Source organism: Martes martes (assembly GCF_963455335.1).
Source record: "Martes martes genome assembly, chromosome: 17".
In the NCBI taxonomy this organism is placed as follows: domain Eukaryota; kingdom Metazoa; phylum Chordata; class Mammalia; order Carnivora; family Mustelidae; genus Martes; species Martes martes.
The window spans coordinates 30,230,939-30,248,312 of record NC_137905.1 but is presented as its reverse complement, the minus strand read 5'-3'; the positions used below and the strand labels follow the sequence as shown (position 1 = coordinate 30,248,312).

At 35.8% G+C, this 17,374-nt stretch overlaps 1 protein-coding gene across 2 annotated transcripts in view; it reads left to right on the top strand.

Moving 5' to 3' along the window:
• Positions 1–17,374, top strand: part of CHD9 (chromodomain helicase DNA binding protein 9) — a 218,987-nt gene that overhangs the window by 62,819 nt on the left and 138,794 nt on the right. For both annotated transcript variants that reach the window (XM_080827902.1, XM_080827903.1), the window contains exon 2: positions 11,915–13,537. In XM_080827902.1, the coding sequence (XP_080684028.1) occupies positions 12,080–13,537 (1,458 nt within the window). In that variant the 5' untranslated portion in view covers positions 11,915–12,079. The remainder of the gene's footprint in view (positions 1–11,914; positions 13,538–17,374) is intronic.

Genomic DNA, 17,374 nt, shown 5'->3' with positions numbered 1-17,374 from the left:
GTTAGGTGGTGGTAATCCACCTGGGTCTCAATTTTTAGTGTATTTCAAACTTTGGAAAATTGTGCATTTAAATCAATTTCCTGTTTTTAACATTAATTGAAATTTATTTGGTTATATAATATATATTTATACTTAATTTGGTTAGGGGTATGATTGATGTTCAGGACTGCTTCAGGTAGACAACTTGACCTGACTCATGAGCAACTGGGAAACTTACAATCTGTTTTCAGCATCAGTCCAAAATTAGTTATCCTCAGTCATCTTTTACCAAGAGTAGAGATGAGATTATGTTTTAAAGATTTCCCTTTCTGTGAGATGCAAAGCAGGACTAAATTAAGTGTGAATGCCAACAAAGTAAGTAATTGAATTTAGGAAATCACTATCTGCAAAGGGAGATCTTAATATAAACATTAAATGAGTGCTATTTGGTTTTCAGGTCTTTTAAAGCAAGGAGTCTTTTTTTTTTTTTTTTTTAAGATTTTATTTTAAGTAATCTTTACACCCCACGTGGGGCTCATACTTACAACCCTGAGATCAAGACTTGAATGCTTTACCAACTGAGTCAGCCAGGCACCCCTGAATCCTTTGTTTTTTGAAAATCCTACTGTGAAATAATCCACATAAAGCACTGTGTAAACGGTTTTCAATCTGTGCTCTTTGGAGCACTTGGTAATCTTTAGCCACTGGAAGGAAGAGAGGGCTTTAGGCCTCACCTTCACCCATTTCCTCACCAATAAAAGATTTCTCCCTGAATATTCAGCTTTTATAGATTTTACAGATTGAGATTTCGAGTAGGATTTTTTTTCTCTCTCTCTCTCTTTTTTTAAAGACTTATTTATTTGACAGAGAGAGACACAGCAAGAGAGGGGGCACAAGCAGGGGGAGTGGGAGAGGGAGAAGCAGGCTTCCCACTGAGTGGGGAGCCCAATGTAGGATTTGATCCCAGGACACTGGGATCATGACCTGAGCCAAAGGCAGACGCTTGACAAACCAACCAGGGATCCCTCGAGTAGAGGCTGTGCCATTTTACATTACTAATAGCAATGTATGAGATTGCCAATCTTTCCACATCCTTTCAAGCACTTGTAATTTTTCATTTAAAAATTAATATTCTTAGTAGTTGTGAAGTGATATCTCATTGTGATTTTGATTTGCATTGTCCTAATGACTGACATTAAGTATCTCTGTTTATTGGCCATTCCTGTATTCTTCTTTGGATAAATGTGACGTCCTTTGTCCATTTTTAATTAAGTTGGGTTGTTTATAGTAGTGAGTTTATAGGAGTTCTTTATTAATTCTAGATATTAAACTTTTATCAGATATATTATTTGCATATACTTTGTCCCATTCTGTGGGTTATCTTTTTACTCTCTTGATAGTATTCTTTGGTGCACAAGTTTTTAATTTTTTTGAAGCCCAATTTATCTGTTTTTTTTTCTTTTGTTACCTGTGTTTTTGATGTATTTAAGAAACCATTGCCAATCCAAAATCATGAAGATTTGCCCATATGTTTTCTTCTAATAGTGTTATAGTTTTAGCTCTTAAATTTAGATCTTTGATATATTTCTGTTGATTTTTTTTTTTTTTAAGGTATAAGGTAAGAGCTCAGCTTTATTCTTTTGCAGGTGGCTATCTAGTTTTCCCAACATCAGCTGTAGAACAGACTGTTTTTTTCCCCACTGAATGTTCTTAGCGCCCTTGTCAAAAATTAATTGACTGCGTGAGGGTTTATTTCTGGGCTTTCTGTTCCGTTGGTCTCTATTTCTATCCTTAGGCCAATAACACTTTGTTTTGATTACTGTAGTTTTGTAGTAAGTTTTGAAAGCGGGAAGTGTGGGTATTCCAACTTTGTTCATTCCAGGATTGTTTTGGCTATTCATGATCCCTTGGAATTCCATATGAATTTAAAGATGAGTTTTTCTATATATGCAAAAAGTCATTGGGATTTTTATAGGAATTGCATTGAACGTGTAGATTGCTTTGAGTGGTATTGTTGTCTTAACAATATTAAGTGTTTCGATGCATGTACACAGGATGTCTTTCCATTGATTTAGATCTACTTTAGTTCCTTTCAGTACTGTTTTTTCTTTTTTTAAAGATTTTATTTATTTATTTGACAGAGAGAGATCGCAAGTGTTGGGGGGGAGGGGAAGCAGGCTCCCTGCTGAGCAGAGAGCCTGATGCGGGGCTCGATCCCAGGACCCTGAGATCATGACTTAGCCGAAGACAGAGGCTTAACCCACTGAGCTACCCAGGCGCCCCTCAGCACTGTTTTGTCTTTAAAATGATCTAGTTTTCAGTGTATACATCTTACATGTGCTTCGTTAAATTTATTCCTATTTATTTATTTATTTTTAAGATTTTATTTATTTGAGATAGAGTGAGTGAGAGAGAGCATTAGAGGGGAGAAGGTCAGAGGGAGAAGCAGACTCCCCATGGAGCTGGGAGCTGGATGCGGGACTTGATCCTGGGATTCCAGGATCATGACCTGAGCCAAAGACAGTCACTTAACCAACAGAGCCACCCAGGTGCCCAATTTTTATTTTTTTTTAATGCTATTGTAAATGGAATTTTTTTTTAATTTCCTTTACAGAATGTTGATTTGCTGTCTTACAGAAATGCAACTGATTTTTCTGCAGGGATTTGTATCCTAGAATTTTGTTGAATTTGTTTATTAGCTTTAGCAGTTTACATGCATGCGGATGTGTGTTATTTGCAGTTTTCTGCATATAAGATCATGTTATCTGTAAACAAGATAATTGTACTTCTTCCTTTCTTATTTAGATGCCCTTTATTTTTCCTTTCTTGCCTATTTTCTCTGGCTGGATTTTTCAGTACTATATTGGAGAGAAGTTGTGAAAGTGGGCATCCTTGGCTTGTTCCTGATCTTGGGACAAAAGCTTTCATTCTCTTATCATTGAGTTTGATGTTAGCTCTAAGTTGTTCATACATGGCCTTTCTTTTCCTATTTTAGTCAGTATTCTAATCATAAAAGGGTTTGGAAGGGCGTTAGATTTTGTCAAATGCTTTTTTTGCATCAACTGATATGATGTGCTTTTACCTTTATTAATACAGTATATTACATTGATTGGCTTTTGTATGTTAATTACCTTTACATGCCTAGGATAATTCCCACTTGTTCATATAATATACTCTATGTGTACATATATGTATATGTATAATATGCTGCTGGATTTGGTCTGCTAGTATTTTGTTGACAATTTCTGCATCTGTATTCATAAGAGATATTAGTCTTTAGTGTCTTGTTGTGTTTTTTGGTTTGGGGTTTTTTCCCTTGTAATGTCTTTGGCTTCATTATCAGGGTAATGTTAGCTTCACAAAATGAGTTATACAGTACTTCTGATTTTTCACTTTTGTGGAAGAATTTGAGAGGCATTGGTGTCAATTCTTTAAATATTTGGTAGACTTCACCATGAAAACTATCTGGTCCTGGGCTTTTCTTTGTTGGGTGGTTTTTGATGACAGATTCAGTCTTACTTGTTTTAGGTCTATTTGTATTTTCTACTTATTTTCTTATCAATTTTGGTAGCTTCTGTGACATACAGCTTGTCAGTTTCATCTAGGTTTATCCAATTTGTTGGTGCAGTTCATATTATTCTTATAATAGTATTCTTCTATTAAAAGGACTTACTGTGGGTGCCTGGGTGCTCAGTGGGTTAAACCTCTGCCTTCAGCTCAGGTCATGATCTCAGGGTCCTGGGATTGAGCTCCAGCATCAGGCTCTCTGCTCAGCAGGGAGCCTGCTTTTCCCTCTCTCTCTCTCTCTCTCTCTCTCTGCCTGCCTCTCTGCCTAATTGTGATCTCTGTCAAGTAAATAAAGAAAATCTTAAAAAAAAAAAAAAAGGACTTACTATGCTTATATAAAAAGAGCTTATAAGGTCCTTATATAGACTTGTAAAGTCTATATTGTAAAGTAAAAGTTTATATATATATATTTTTTAAGATTTTTTAATTTTATTTATTTGCCAGACAGAGATCACAAGTAGGCAGAGGCAGGCAGAGAGAGAGGGGGAAGCAGGCTCCCTGCTAAGCAGAGAGCCCGAAGCAGGGCTCGATCCCAGGACCCTGGGACCATGACCTGAGCCGAAGGCAGAGGCTTTAACCCACTGAGTCACCCAGGCGCCCCAGTAAAACTATATATTAATATCCTCTTTTGATCCTGTTTTTAGTAATTTGGATCTTCTCCTAGCCAGTCTAGTTAAAGATTTCTGAATTTTGTTGATCTTTTCAGAGAACTAAGGTTAAATTTCATTGATTTTGCTCTATTGTCTTTCTCTTTATTTCATTTCTCTGCACTCTAATCTTCATTATTTCTTTTTTTCTCCTTCCTTTGGATCTAGTTTGCTCATTTCCTTAAGGTGTACAGTTAGGTTATCAGTTAGATTTTTTTGTAATGTAGTTGTTTACAAGCATGAGTTTCTCTTAGAGCATTGTTTTTGCTTTATCTCGTAAGTTTTGCTATGTTGTATTTTCAGTTTTATTCATCTGAGGGAATTTTGTAGTATCTCTTTTTATTTTATATTTATTTATTTATTTATTTATTTTTTAAAGGATTTTTATTTTATTTATTTGACAGACACAGATCACAAGTAGGCAGAGAGGCAGGCAGAGAGAGAGAGGGGGAAGCAGGCTCCCCGCTGAGCAGAGAGCCCGATGTGGGGCTTGATCCCAGGACCCTGAGACCATGACCTGAGCCGAAGGCAGAGGCTTAACCCACTGAGCGACCCAGGCGCCCCTCTTTTTATTTTTTAGATAGGAAATATTTTAAGCTGGAAATATTTTGCTTGTAGCTTTGAAAAGAGAAACTGTAGGGGAGACCTAATTCTTCAAGAATTTGAAGGTTGTCATAATTAGGTTTATTTAAACAGTCACGAAGTAGATGCCTAGGAAGGCAGGAAGAAAAGTGAATTTTTAAAAAACTTTTTAACAGGTATTAAATATAATTTGAATACCTTAACAGGAGTTGTTCTAGAAATTCAGATACCTTTTTTCTTTTTCTTTTTTTTTGTTTTTTAACAAAGAAATGGTGAATTCAAATTTGCCACCTTTTTATTTTGCCAAATAAGGATATTCTTTAAAATGACATATATCTCCTATCGTTATCATTTTAGTCTTAAAAAATGTTTCTGGGTACAACTTAGGTGTTTTGGTCACTGTCCTTGAGAGAGTTGCTATTTGCTATCTTAAAATAACTTTAAATGTTTATAACCAACAATGATAAGAATTTTACCACAGTAAAAATGTTAGTCAAGCAAGAGAAGAAATTTTAAACCGTGAAATAGCTCCCTTTTGCCTCTAGGATAAAGTCCAGATTTCTTAACACGGCTAATTTAAAGCCTTGGATATCTGACCTCTGCCTGCCTCGGCATCTCTGGCTAGTAGTATGCTCTGGCCACACTAGGCTATTGAGTAGTTCCTGAAATGCTATGTCCTCCCTCACCTCTGGGCATTTCTTGTAGTGTTCTCACTGTGCTCTTACCAGTTTTAGGAATAATGTAAGAGAGTGATGGGATTATAAAAGACTTGTTTCCTATCCTAATAGGGATTACCGCTTCCTTTATTTAGTGCTTTCTTATTCCCCTTTGAGGCAGACAGGACTGTAGTTAATAGTTTGCATTGCTGTTTTTTTTTTTTTTTCTGATGAAAACAAATCGTATGTGATCTTCTCAAAGTCCTACAGCTAGAAGGTAGAAGAGCCAGGACTCAGGTCTATGTTTTGTTTTGTTTTTATTTAAGTATCCTGTTCTTTCTAATTCCTATGCAGACATTCACTGATTTAGCAAAAATTTATTGTGTGCCTGCTATGCCAGACAACATACTAAGGAAACAAAGAGGACAATGGTGTTCCTTTTTTTTCCCAAGAGTATACAGCCTAGTGGAGAGAAAAGAAAAATATAATACATTATTATAATGGAGTGTTATTTGTAGTATGGACAGGTTACAAGACAGACAGTTGAGTCAGAAGAAGCCTTCTATAGAAGGTGAATCCAAAACTGGATTTCCCCCAAGTATAAATTTGAAATAGCTATGGGTAGCTCATAAACAAAGTAAAAAGTAATATAGCACAAATTTAATACTGTGCAGAAATCCTGAAGGGATGACTAATAGAAAACGGAATAATTTGGTAGGACTCAGTGCTGCTCATATTAAATGGGATGAAACTCTTTAATGTGTTGAACTTACTGGGAAGCCTAATTCATTTAGTAGAAATATACTGAGGGATTTATTTGGAAAATATAGAGATGTCTTGAAGAAAAAGCAACTGTTAGACATTCAGGAAATCAATTTACCTCTGAAGTAAGTTTATGTATATGTTATATACACATATAATATATATATAAATCGTGTTTGGGAACACAGTCAATGATGTTATTTTTACTCTGAAGGCCCAGTTCAGATGTTGCCTCATCTCTATGCCTTTACCCATCTTTTCCAGAAATAATTAATTGCCATCTAATATAACATTGTGCCGTGTATGCATCTCTGCCAAGGCATGCATTTCTGCTCGTTTATGTGTTTTCTTCCCCTCTGGATTATGAACTTTGGGAAGGCTAGAGTTCTGTCCCATTGATGTACAATCCTCATGTCATTGGCATCAATAAATGTAGAAATGAAGATCGAGAAGTAATTTTATTTTGATTCTAAATACTCGTCTCAACCTTAAAAGAATTCTGTCCTCCAAATATTTTATTTTACTGTACTGGATTGAGAAAGTCCCTACAGCAGTGCTCCAGCTTACATTTCTGCCTTTACTTTCTATTCTTCTCCGTTTGCATGCCCACTGCAGTACTCATCCCTTTCCCTAAATACGTACTTCCTCCCTTGCTGCCGTTTCTTTATTCCTGAAGCTTTTCCTGAATAACTTGCTAAGTATGCTCTCTTCTCTTTATAAATTATCTTATAGATGAGCTTGTACCTCTCTTAGACAACAATTACCATATTTTATTCAATATATGATACGCTTTTCTTGTGCATTACCCCCTGCCTCCTGCGTTTAGATTCTGAACTTCCTGAGGGCAGAAACTTCATAGTTTCTGCAGTGTTGCTTTGGATATAATGGATAGTCCATAAGTATTTGCTTAATGAAATAGCAAGTTAAAATTAGATTGACGTGATATTTTCATCAAGTTAGAAAATGCCACCTTTACAGAATGAATTACAACAATAGATCTTCAAGTGGAACTTACATGAGCATTGTGTCATTTGTAGAATAAACTGTTCAAATCAGAAAATATGGCTTTATGAGATTTTATAAACATTTTTTTGTAATTTGCCTTTCGTCTCTATTTTTACTTTTTTTTTTTTTTTTAAGATTTTATTTATTTATTTGAGAGAGAGGGATAGAGAACACAGAGTGAGAGGGAGAAGCAGACTCTCCGCTGGGTAGACAGCCCGATATGGGACTCCATCCCAGGATCCCGGCACCATGACCTGAGCCTAGGGCAGACACTTAACCGAGTGAGCTACCCAGGCGCCCAGTCTCTATTTTTTTCCCCCCAGTCTCTATTTTTATAACTAAAGTCAACTGTTTACAAATATCTTTTCACATATGGAATGTGTATCTTCATAATATAGTGTTGGTATCTATATTCATTTTCTTAATCATTAGATGTTCCTCTTATGTACTGACTTTTAGCAAAGCACAAGAAACATGTATTGATAATCTTCTATTTACATGACAAAATTCCCCTTCAGAGATCAATTATTACTCATCTTTCAAGTGCCTGAAGTTCTTTATCAATTAATGTTTATTGGATGATAAAATAGCAAAATTATTTTCTTAATTAAAATTTTTACTTCTCCCATATTTTAGGTAAGCCTCAGGTTACATAAATGTAGAAAACATTCTGCTTCAGCACAATCTACCGTCATGTACAAAAATTCAAGGACGATACCAGTTCTTTCCTGTATGGACTATTACTGCTCTGATATATCATGTATTTATCTCCAAAGCAGACTCCTAGGAATTGTTGAATGTGTTTTGAGAATTAACGTATAAGGGGCTCCTGGGTGGCTCAGTCATTAAGCGTCTGCCTTTGGCTCGGGTCGTGATCTCAGGGTCCTGGGATCGAGCCCTACATCGGACTCCCTGCTCTGTGGGGAGCCTGCTTCTAGCTCTGTGACTCCCCCTGCTTGTGTTCCCTCTCTCACTGTGTCTCTCTCTCCCTGTCAAATAAATAAAATCTTTTAAAAAAATAAATGTATAAGCATGTAGTAAATCTGTATAAATTCAGAATGTTTTATATTTTTAAGTTCACTGTTAATAGCAGAAGGTAGAAATATATACAATAGGGGCGCCTGGGTGGCTCAGTGGGTTAAAGCCTCTGCCTTCAGCTCCGGTCATGATCCCAGGGTCCTGGGATCGAGCCCCGCATCGGGCTCTCTGCTCAGCGGGGAGCCTGCTTCCTCCCTTCTCTCTCTGCCTGCCTCTCTGCCTACTTGTGATCTGTCTGTCAAATAAATAAATAAAATCTTAAAAAAAAAAAAAAAGAAATATATACAATAATGTGATATCCTTCCAATAATTTATTTTCAGCATTCAGTTGGGCTGTAGATTTTTATAGTTATGGGTTCTGAACTCTTGAGGTAATACATTCTAATTATTCAAAAAATTACTTTAATCATTCTAAGATGCTTATATTTTCCACTTTTAACATCTCTAAAATCTTGGGGTGGTGCCTGGGTGGCTTAGTCAGGTAAGCGTCTGACTCTTGGTTTCAGCTCAGGTTGTGATCTCAGGGTTATGAGATTGAGCCGCGTGTTGGGTTCTGCATTCATTGTGGAGTCTGCTTGAGATTCTCTCCCTCTCTCTCGCCTCTCCTTCCACTCGCTCTCTTTCCCTCTCAAATAAATAAATAAATCTTTAAAAAAAAGTCTCTGAAATTGGGATGTGTCTCAGTACCCATGTGCCAGGTGGGGGTCATGGAGTACTTACCTGTGTGTACACACACTTAGTCATAGTTGCTTATATTGCCATCACCAGTTGGGCTATGTACATTAGTACTATACGTGCGTTATTTAAAATATCTTTTTTTTTTTTTTTTGCAAGTAGGCTCCATGCCCAGTGCAGAGCCCAACAGAGGGTTTGAACTCACAACCATGAGATCAACCTGAGCCAAGATCAAGAGTAGGGCACCTAACCAACTGAGCCACCCTGGTGCCCCTAAAATGTCTTTAAAAAATATACTATTTTCCCGTATTTAACCAAAATGTTACTGATTATACAGAGAGGCACAGAAACAGAGTAGCAGAGCATAAATTTATATTAGTGAAGCAAATATTTGTTGTCGAAGAAATGACAGCAATTCACATTGACTTACAGAGCAATAATCAAGTATTTTATGGACCAAGCAGACTATCTTAAGGCAGAAGAAATTATCAGATCCTTTTGAATAAGACTAAGTCTAAAATCCTTTGAAATGGTATAGTGCCATAGTGTAACTGGCAGCATTTTCTTTTTTTTTTTTTTAACATTATATCAACTAATGATGTACCTCATACTTGATGACATACTGGATTTGGTAACTTTCATTGTATTTCTTTTTTTGTGTTCCTCTTGATAAATAATCATACAGCTGTATAAAATCATAAGACATTGCTTTCCTGATTAATAACTTAGGTGTACATACATGTTCCCCAGTCTGGAGTCTGAAGCAGAAACTAGTAAGATATGTTCCAGAGAAGTGATTTAACCTACCTTCTATTTTGCCAATGGCTTTGTTCAGTTCAGACCACATAGCCTTTCATCTGCTCTGTCTCACAATTATAAAATCTGGAAAAATAACTTTTTCCGTATTTTTCTTCTTCCAAAATCATATATTTGTTAAAGGACTTAGGTACATACCATTGTGATTAATAATAAGGCAGTTTCCAATTAAAATTAACATAGAATTGGGACACCTGGGTGGCTCAGTTGGTTAAGCCGCTACCTTCAGCTCATGTCATGATCCCAGGGTTCTGGGATTGAGTCCCACATCGGATTTCTTGCTCAGTGGTAAGCCCGCTTCTCTCTCTGTCTCTTCCTGCCACTCTGCCTGCTTTTGCGCTCTCTCTCTCTCTGACAAAGTCTTTTTACAAAAATTAACATAGAATTTTTCAAAAGTATTTCTACATTAAAATAGTGAGCATTTTCTTTTTTTTTTTTTTAAGGTTTTATTTATTTATTTGACAGACAGAGATCACAAGTAGGCAGAGAGGCAGAGAGAGAGAGAGGAGGAAGCAGGCTCCCTGCTGAGCAGAGAACCTGATGCAAGGCTCGATCCCAGGACCCTGGGATCATGACCTGAGCCGAAGGCAGAGGTTTTAACCCACTGAGCCACCCAGGCGCCCCTAGTGAGCATTTTCTTTAAGAAATTTCTGTTTTCTAATATGGACCTCCCAAAATAGAAGTTCTGGAAAAGTTTCTTAGGACTTTGCTAATATTTAATTAAACTAATATGTAGAACAGCAGGAACCTTCATTTGTGGTTCTCTCGGCAAGACAGTAGAGCACAGCCATAAATTACCTTTGTTAAAAATGTTTGGAGAGCTACAGATCTGGAAGAAAATTAGCTAGCCATTTCATATTAATGAATAACCTGTTAGATCCTTTCCACACATAAATAGCATGTATGTGTGTGTATGTGTACATATATTCATGTAAATGTAGTCATTTTTGCTCTTCAGACTGTCATAAGACATTCATTGCTTAGCTCAAACTACTGTTTATTTTTGCCTCAGCTTGATTGTCACCACACATTTATTTACACAGTTTAGTAAATAAGCAATATTTATATTCCAAATGACTTAATGAGGGCAGGAGAGAGACTTAGGGACAGAGTAATGAATATAACCATTAACAGGAAGATTCTTGCTTTTGCTACATGAATATCTAAATCAGTTGGCTGTTAGGAAGGCTGATCTTCCACTTAGATGAGCCATGAACCATGGTAGCGGTATATGGGAACATCCCAACCATCCCCTGTCTGCATTGTCTGTCAACTGACCAGATGCTTAACTCGTCTCATTTGGCCCAGTTTAACATGATCTCATGCAATTGTTGTTGTTCTTTTTTTAAAAGGTTTTATTTATTTATTTATTTAAGAGGGAGAGAGAGAGAATCTGAAGCAGACTGTACACTGAGCGCAGATCCAACACTGGGCTCAGTCCAACGACTGTGAGACTGTGACCTGAGCTGAAACCAAGAGTTGGTTGCCCAATCAGCTGAGCCACCCAGGCACCCCATACAATTGTTCTTCTTGATGTATTTCTGCGTATACTGTATGAAACAAGAAGATTTATCTGCTCAAGAGGTCTAGAGCAAAATATCACAACACACTAATCTGAGAAAATCTGGTATCAGCTATCTTAACAAGCTGTTACTTTGAAGTGTAATACGTATATATTTTAAACATGCCGTAGCTGCTGGGGAGTGATGGTCATTTCATGGTATAGGAGAGAGTCTGACATACCATTCTTAAGTTTACATTCTGTCATCAAAATATATGAACTTCAGCAGCGTCAGGGTAGCTCAGTCAGTTGAGCATCCGACTCTTGATCTCACCTTAGGTCTTGATCTCACAGTTGAGTTTGAGCCCTACATTGGGCTCCATGCTAAGTATGGAGCCTACTTTAAAAAAAATATGTGTATATGTGTATATATGTGTGTAAGCGTATATATATGAACTTGAAATTGAAGTACTATGCATTATTACTTTCAAATGCATACAGTCATGTCCCATGCACCAGCATTTTTTTCCTTGTATGGAATATCAATGAACTTTTTGCAATTTTTAATCATTCTACCAAAAAATACTGTACACCGAGATTGCATGTTTTTTACACCATATATAAACTTTGTAGAACTTTAATGAATTCTCATCATTAAACTTGAATTGTTTTTCTTATTTTCCTAGGATTCTGACACTTCATGACATGTCATTATCTAGAGCAATAATGAACATTGACCTGTTTCGGATTAGTTGATGACCTTTGGCAATGATCCAATAATATCCACTACACAGAAGCCGAATATACTTCATTTGGAGTGAATAGCCCAGACTGTCACTGGATTTTTCAAGATGACAGATCCAATGATGGACTTTTTTGATGATGCCAATCTTTTTGGTGAGACCTTAGAAGGTTTGTCAGATGATGCATTTGTACAACCAGGACCTGTTTCACTAGTTGATGAATTGAACTTAGGTGCAGAATTTGAGCCTTTGCACATAGACTCACTGAACCATGTTCAAGGTACTCCAACACATCAGAAGATAACTGATTATGAGCAGTTAAATCAGTTTGATTCAATGAAATTTCACCAAGTCAATCAGCCTTTTGGTAGCCCAGCTGAACATGTGTTATCTCCACACTCTCAGTTTAATTGTTCTCCGATCCACCCCCAAAACCAGCCCAATGGTTTGTTTCCAGATGTAGCAGATGGCAGTCCAATGTGGGGCCATCAGACAGCTACCAGCATTTCCAATCAAAATGGGTCTCCTTTTCACCAACAAGGACATTCTCACTCTATGCATCAAAATAAAAGCTTTGTGGTACACCATGACTTTGCCTTATTTCAGGCCAGTGAACAACAAACACAGTGCACTTCACTACGCTCACAACAAAACAGAAATAATCTTAACCCAGGGCAGAATTCTCTCAGCCAGTCTAAAAATTTTATGGATGTTAATGTTTCTGGTCCGCACAGAGTCAGTGTTAACCACCCTTCACAAATCCCTAATGCATCTACGTCGCAACAGTCTCTTTCAATGCAGCAATTTTCCCAAACGTCAAATCCTTCAGTTCACTTCCTCAAGTGTAGCAATCATCAAGAAGGGAATTTCAATGGACCTTCTCCAAATATGACTTCTTGTTCTGTCAGTAATTCACAGCAGTTTTCTTCACATTATTCCTTTTCCAGTAATCATGTCTCACCAAACAGTCTTCTGCAGGCCTCTGCAGTGCTCGCACCTAATCACACAAATCAGACTTTATCCGATTTTACCGGAAGTAACTCCTTTTCACCTCATAGAGGAATCAAGCAAGAATCCACTCAGCATATGCTAAATCCCAATACATCGTTGAATTCAAATAATTTCCAAATGTTGCATTCATCACATCCTCAGGGTAATTATAGCAATTCAAAATTATCTCCTGTGCACATGAACTTCCCAGATCCTGTTGACTCAGGAACTCAAATGGGCCATTTCAATGATCACGTAGAAACTAATGGCTTTTCATCTTTAGAAGAGAATTTACTTCATCAAGTGGAGTCTCAAACTGAGCCGTTTACAGGACTTGACCCAGAAGACCTCCTCCACGAGGGTCTCCTTCCCCAGTTTGATGAGGCCGCATTTGGACAAGATCATTCAAGTCATGTTTTAGATCATGACCTTGAACGGCAGTTTACTTCACATCTTGTAACTCGGCCTTCGGATATGACTCAAACACAGCTGCATGGCCAGGCTCGGAGTTGGCACTCTTCGCTTTCCAATCATCAACATTTACATGACAGAAATCGCCTATATTTACAGCGACAGGTATGTGGCTCTTTTATTTTGGTGATTTGGGATAGGATGGGCTTTTTTTTTTCCTCTTTTTTTTGAGTTAATTTTATGTGAGACATATCCAGGATTTTTCAAACTTAGGCATATTTTGACATAGTTTCTATTGCTTTAACAGTCTTATATTTGAAAGTGATTTTTTGATGTGTTCAAAGCAATACATTAACTTCTATATTTAGAAAATGATAAGGTTTTTAGGACCTTTTTTGTAACTTTGAATTATAATTGCCTTTAACAGAATGATTTATTATAAAAAAATGAAAACTTAACCATAATTAAAAGGTACAATAGCCTGGGAACATTTTATCACAAATGTAATGAACATAGTGTTAATATTCCTATAAAAAGCTCATATAAATTGATAAGCAAACTTTTAGAACTTCACTTGATAACTAAATAAAGCAGAGGAGCTGGAATTCACAAAAGGGTAAGTTGAATTAGTACACAGAACACTCAGAATAATATGCAACTTTAATAATTCAATTTGCAGCATGGTTTTATTTTTATGTATTAGAAAAATATTTTTGGTTAATGCTGACAAATTTATGGTGACATTGGAACTTATATAGCTTTGTTGTTTGACACAAATATTTTGGGAAACAGTTTGATAGTAAATTTGAATATAAAAATACTTTATTACAATAACCCAAGCACAGGAAAAGTAATATACCCAAGGATATTTTTGTTACACTATCTATACAGGACAAGGGGAAGCATCATAGTTTATTATCATAGAGTATTAGATGGACTATTACAGGCATTAAAAAGTTTGAAGACTAACACTGACAATATGTTAGTGATGGGGGAAAACCATAATTCAAAATTAAGATCACAGTAAAGCAGTTAAAGAGTACAAGCTCAGGTACCAAACTACCTGGATTAGAATCTTGGCTACTGTTACTTACTAGCTGTGTGACTTTCAGCTAGTTAGAGAATTTCATTCTGTCTCATTTGTCTTATCTTTTAAATGTGGAATACTAACAGGATCTACTTAATAGGTCTTTGATAAAAATTAAAAGGGTTATAATATGTGAAAATACTGAGAACTGTACCTGGTATATGGTAAGCTAAGCACTTAATGTTTTTATAATTTTTTTCATAGCAGTAGAAAATACACATGGAAAAAAATATTGAAAGGAGATAGATTGTTTTAGGGTAGTGCAATTATTTCCTTTGTTTTCTATAGTTACTGTCATGTTACTCTATTGTTTCTATAATAAAAATATATTTAATGTAATATTTTATCACTTACCTGAAATCTTGTCGAATTAAGGATTCCTAAAATGCTTCAATACCTAGGTTACCTGTGATATCTGGTGGACAGTGTAATATATCACAGTACTTGAAATTAAATGTTTAGGCACCATTTATTCATCTCAAAGCCTTGAAATGTTTGAAGAAGATAAACTCTTTATCTTTTCCTTTAGTCTGATTTTATTTCTGCTTCCAGTGGTATTTTCAGTACATTTTTTGAAATGTCTGGATAGATTTTAAGATAGTTAAAAGGCACTCTTACCTTCCCTCCTCTTTTGTGGCCTGAATAGAATATTATGATTTTGCTCCCTCTACTGGAAAAGGATCAAGCATCTTCTTTAGAAGTACCCTGGGAAAAACCTCTACTTCTTGAACCTTAAGTCATCTATCCTCTTAATATGAAGTTTTCTGACTAGTTGGGACTAGTCATTTTGTGTAGCATATACTTGAAGGTGTGAAGCCCGAAATTTATTTATTTTATACTTTTATTTTTCTAGGTCTTTGTCATCATTGTAGTTTTTCTTTAATTCATGTTTTCCTAAACATGTTCTACTGTCTTAGAAAGAAGTTATAGATTTGGAGTGAATAAAGGGTAATTTTAAATAACTAAAGTAGTTCCCAATGCTAGCATGTAGATGGTATAATCTGAAAGAAATTTTTTTCAGAACCATCCTAAGCAACCTTTCAAAAATCATCTTACTCTACTGATAAATTCATAAGGCTTTATTTAAACGTACTTACCTTTTTGTTTCAGAGTTTGTTTTGTTTTGCTAACTTCTTGTTCTTTATGTTGAAAAACAGATCAAGGGCACTTGGTTTGGGATAATTTTTTGACTTCTTGAAGAGCTATTAAGTTTCCTAGAATTTCTTAGTGTTAAGAATGATATTTGGGAGTTGTTGATTGTGGGGGTGAAGAGGAGGGATGGATCTGGTAGAGAAGGTAAAGGATTATTATGATTGAGTTTTATGGATTGTATGTAGGTTTTATATGTACTGAATTATAGGTCACATATCCTACTTATGTAAAATTCGAATGATTTGGTGTATGTAATATGTCATAAATTTTGACAGAGCTTTACAAGTTTATTTTGCCTGTGTAATTTTTGGCATATTCTGGATGGTTATGTTTATTACATAGCAAAAATGTCGTATGAATAAGGAGTTTTGTTATGGTCTTTCCCCAGATTCTGTGGAAATAAATTTTTTTAAAGATTTTTTTTAACTGTCTGTCTTAATTGCAGTAATTTCATTTCAGACTAAATTAGCATTGCTAAACATGTATAGATGTTAAAAGATTAAAAAATAATAAAGTGGCATAATTTTTGGTATATCAAAATTTAAAAATGAGATACATTTTATATAGCCAGAACAAGATATTCTTTAACCCAATGTGTGAAAATTCACGATGGCGCTCTATTCAGAATTCCAGAAAGCTTCAAAGAGAATGTTGAATTTGTAAAGAATACTTCTAAGCCTTGCTTTTACTTATTTCCCAACTGAGATGGGGTGGTTTTGGTTATAATTTCAGATGTCTTAAAGTAAGTACTCTGTGTCAGTCCTTAAAAACAGTGAATATTGCTGAGAACATTTCTTGTATAATTGACTCTAGAATTTTACCACTAAATAAGAGAAAAGAGGGGTGCCTGGGTGGCTGAGTGGGTTAAAGCCTCTGCCTTCAGCCCAGATCATGATCCCAGGGTCCTGAGATCGAGCCCCGCATTGGGCTCTCTGCTCAGTGGTGAGCCTGCTTCCTCCTCTCTCTCTCTCTCAGCCTGCCTCTCTGCCTACTTGTGATCTCTGTCAAATAAATAAATAAAATCTTAAAAAAAAAAAAAGGAAAGAAAAAAGGTAGGAAGCTAGCAAGTGTTCCTAAATGTAAGTGCTCACTAAACATAGTACAGAAAATACTAGCCTTATTTTCATGTGTAATTTTTAGAGCAAAGGAATGTTGAGAAAAAAAATACCATAAACTTTTCGTTGCTCCCTTGTGACAAATACTTTCTATTTTATGACACAAAATCTTGCATTTTTGTCTTATTTGTGAAGTAGAAATCACATAGAGCATTATGTGATCTCTCAATGTTTATAAATTCAACTTAGTATAAAATTTTGATAGCAGAGAAAAATATGTGGGATAGCTGAGATAGCAATCAAAACAGAAAATAGAATTTTAGGATAGACATAATGATACATAATTCCTTGTTGGCTTTTTACTCTGATGAATTCATCACTTTCTTTAGTATCTTGAATTTTTACTTCATTTTCTTCCTGAACATAGGGAACTTGTATTACTTAAAAGCTTTTAAAGAAAGTAGAGAAAGACAGGTTTGAACAACCTATGTAAGACACATTTTAAAACAGTGGATCGTTGTCTGATAAAAAATTTAATATGTGGTTATTAAAAAATTGGACCATATAGAAAACAAAACAAACAAAAATAAGTTGTAATAGCACTAGCACTGTTGACATTTTCTGTAGGAGTTTCTAGTGAGATCTGTTGTCTGTTTCATCCCTGTCCTCCACCGACATATTTCTGTGTTTTTAAGAAATAAAGTTGGA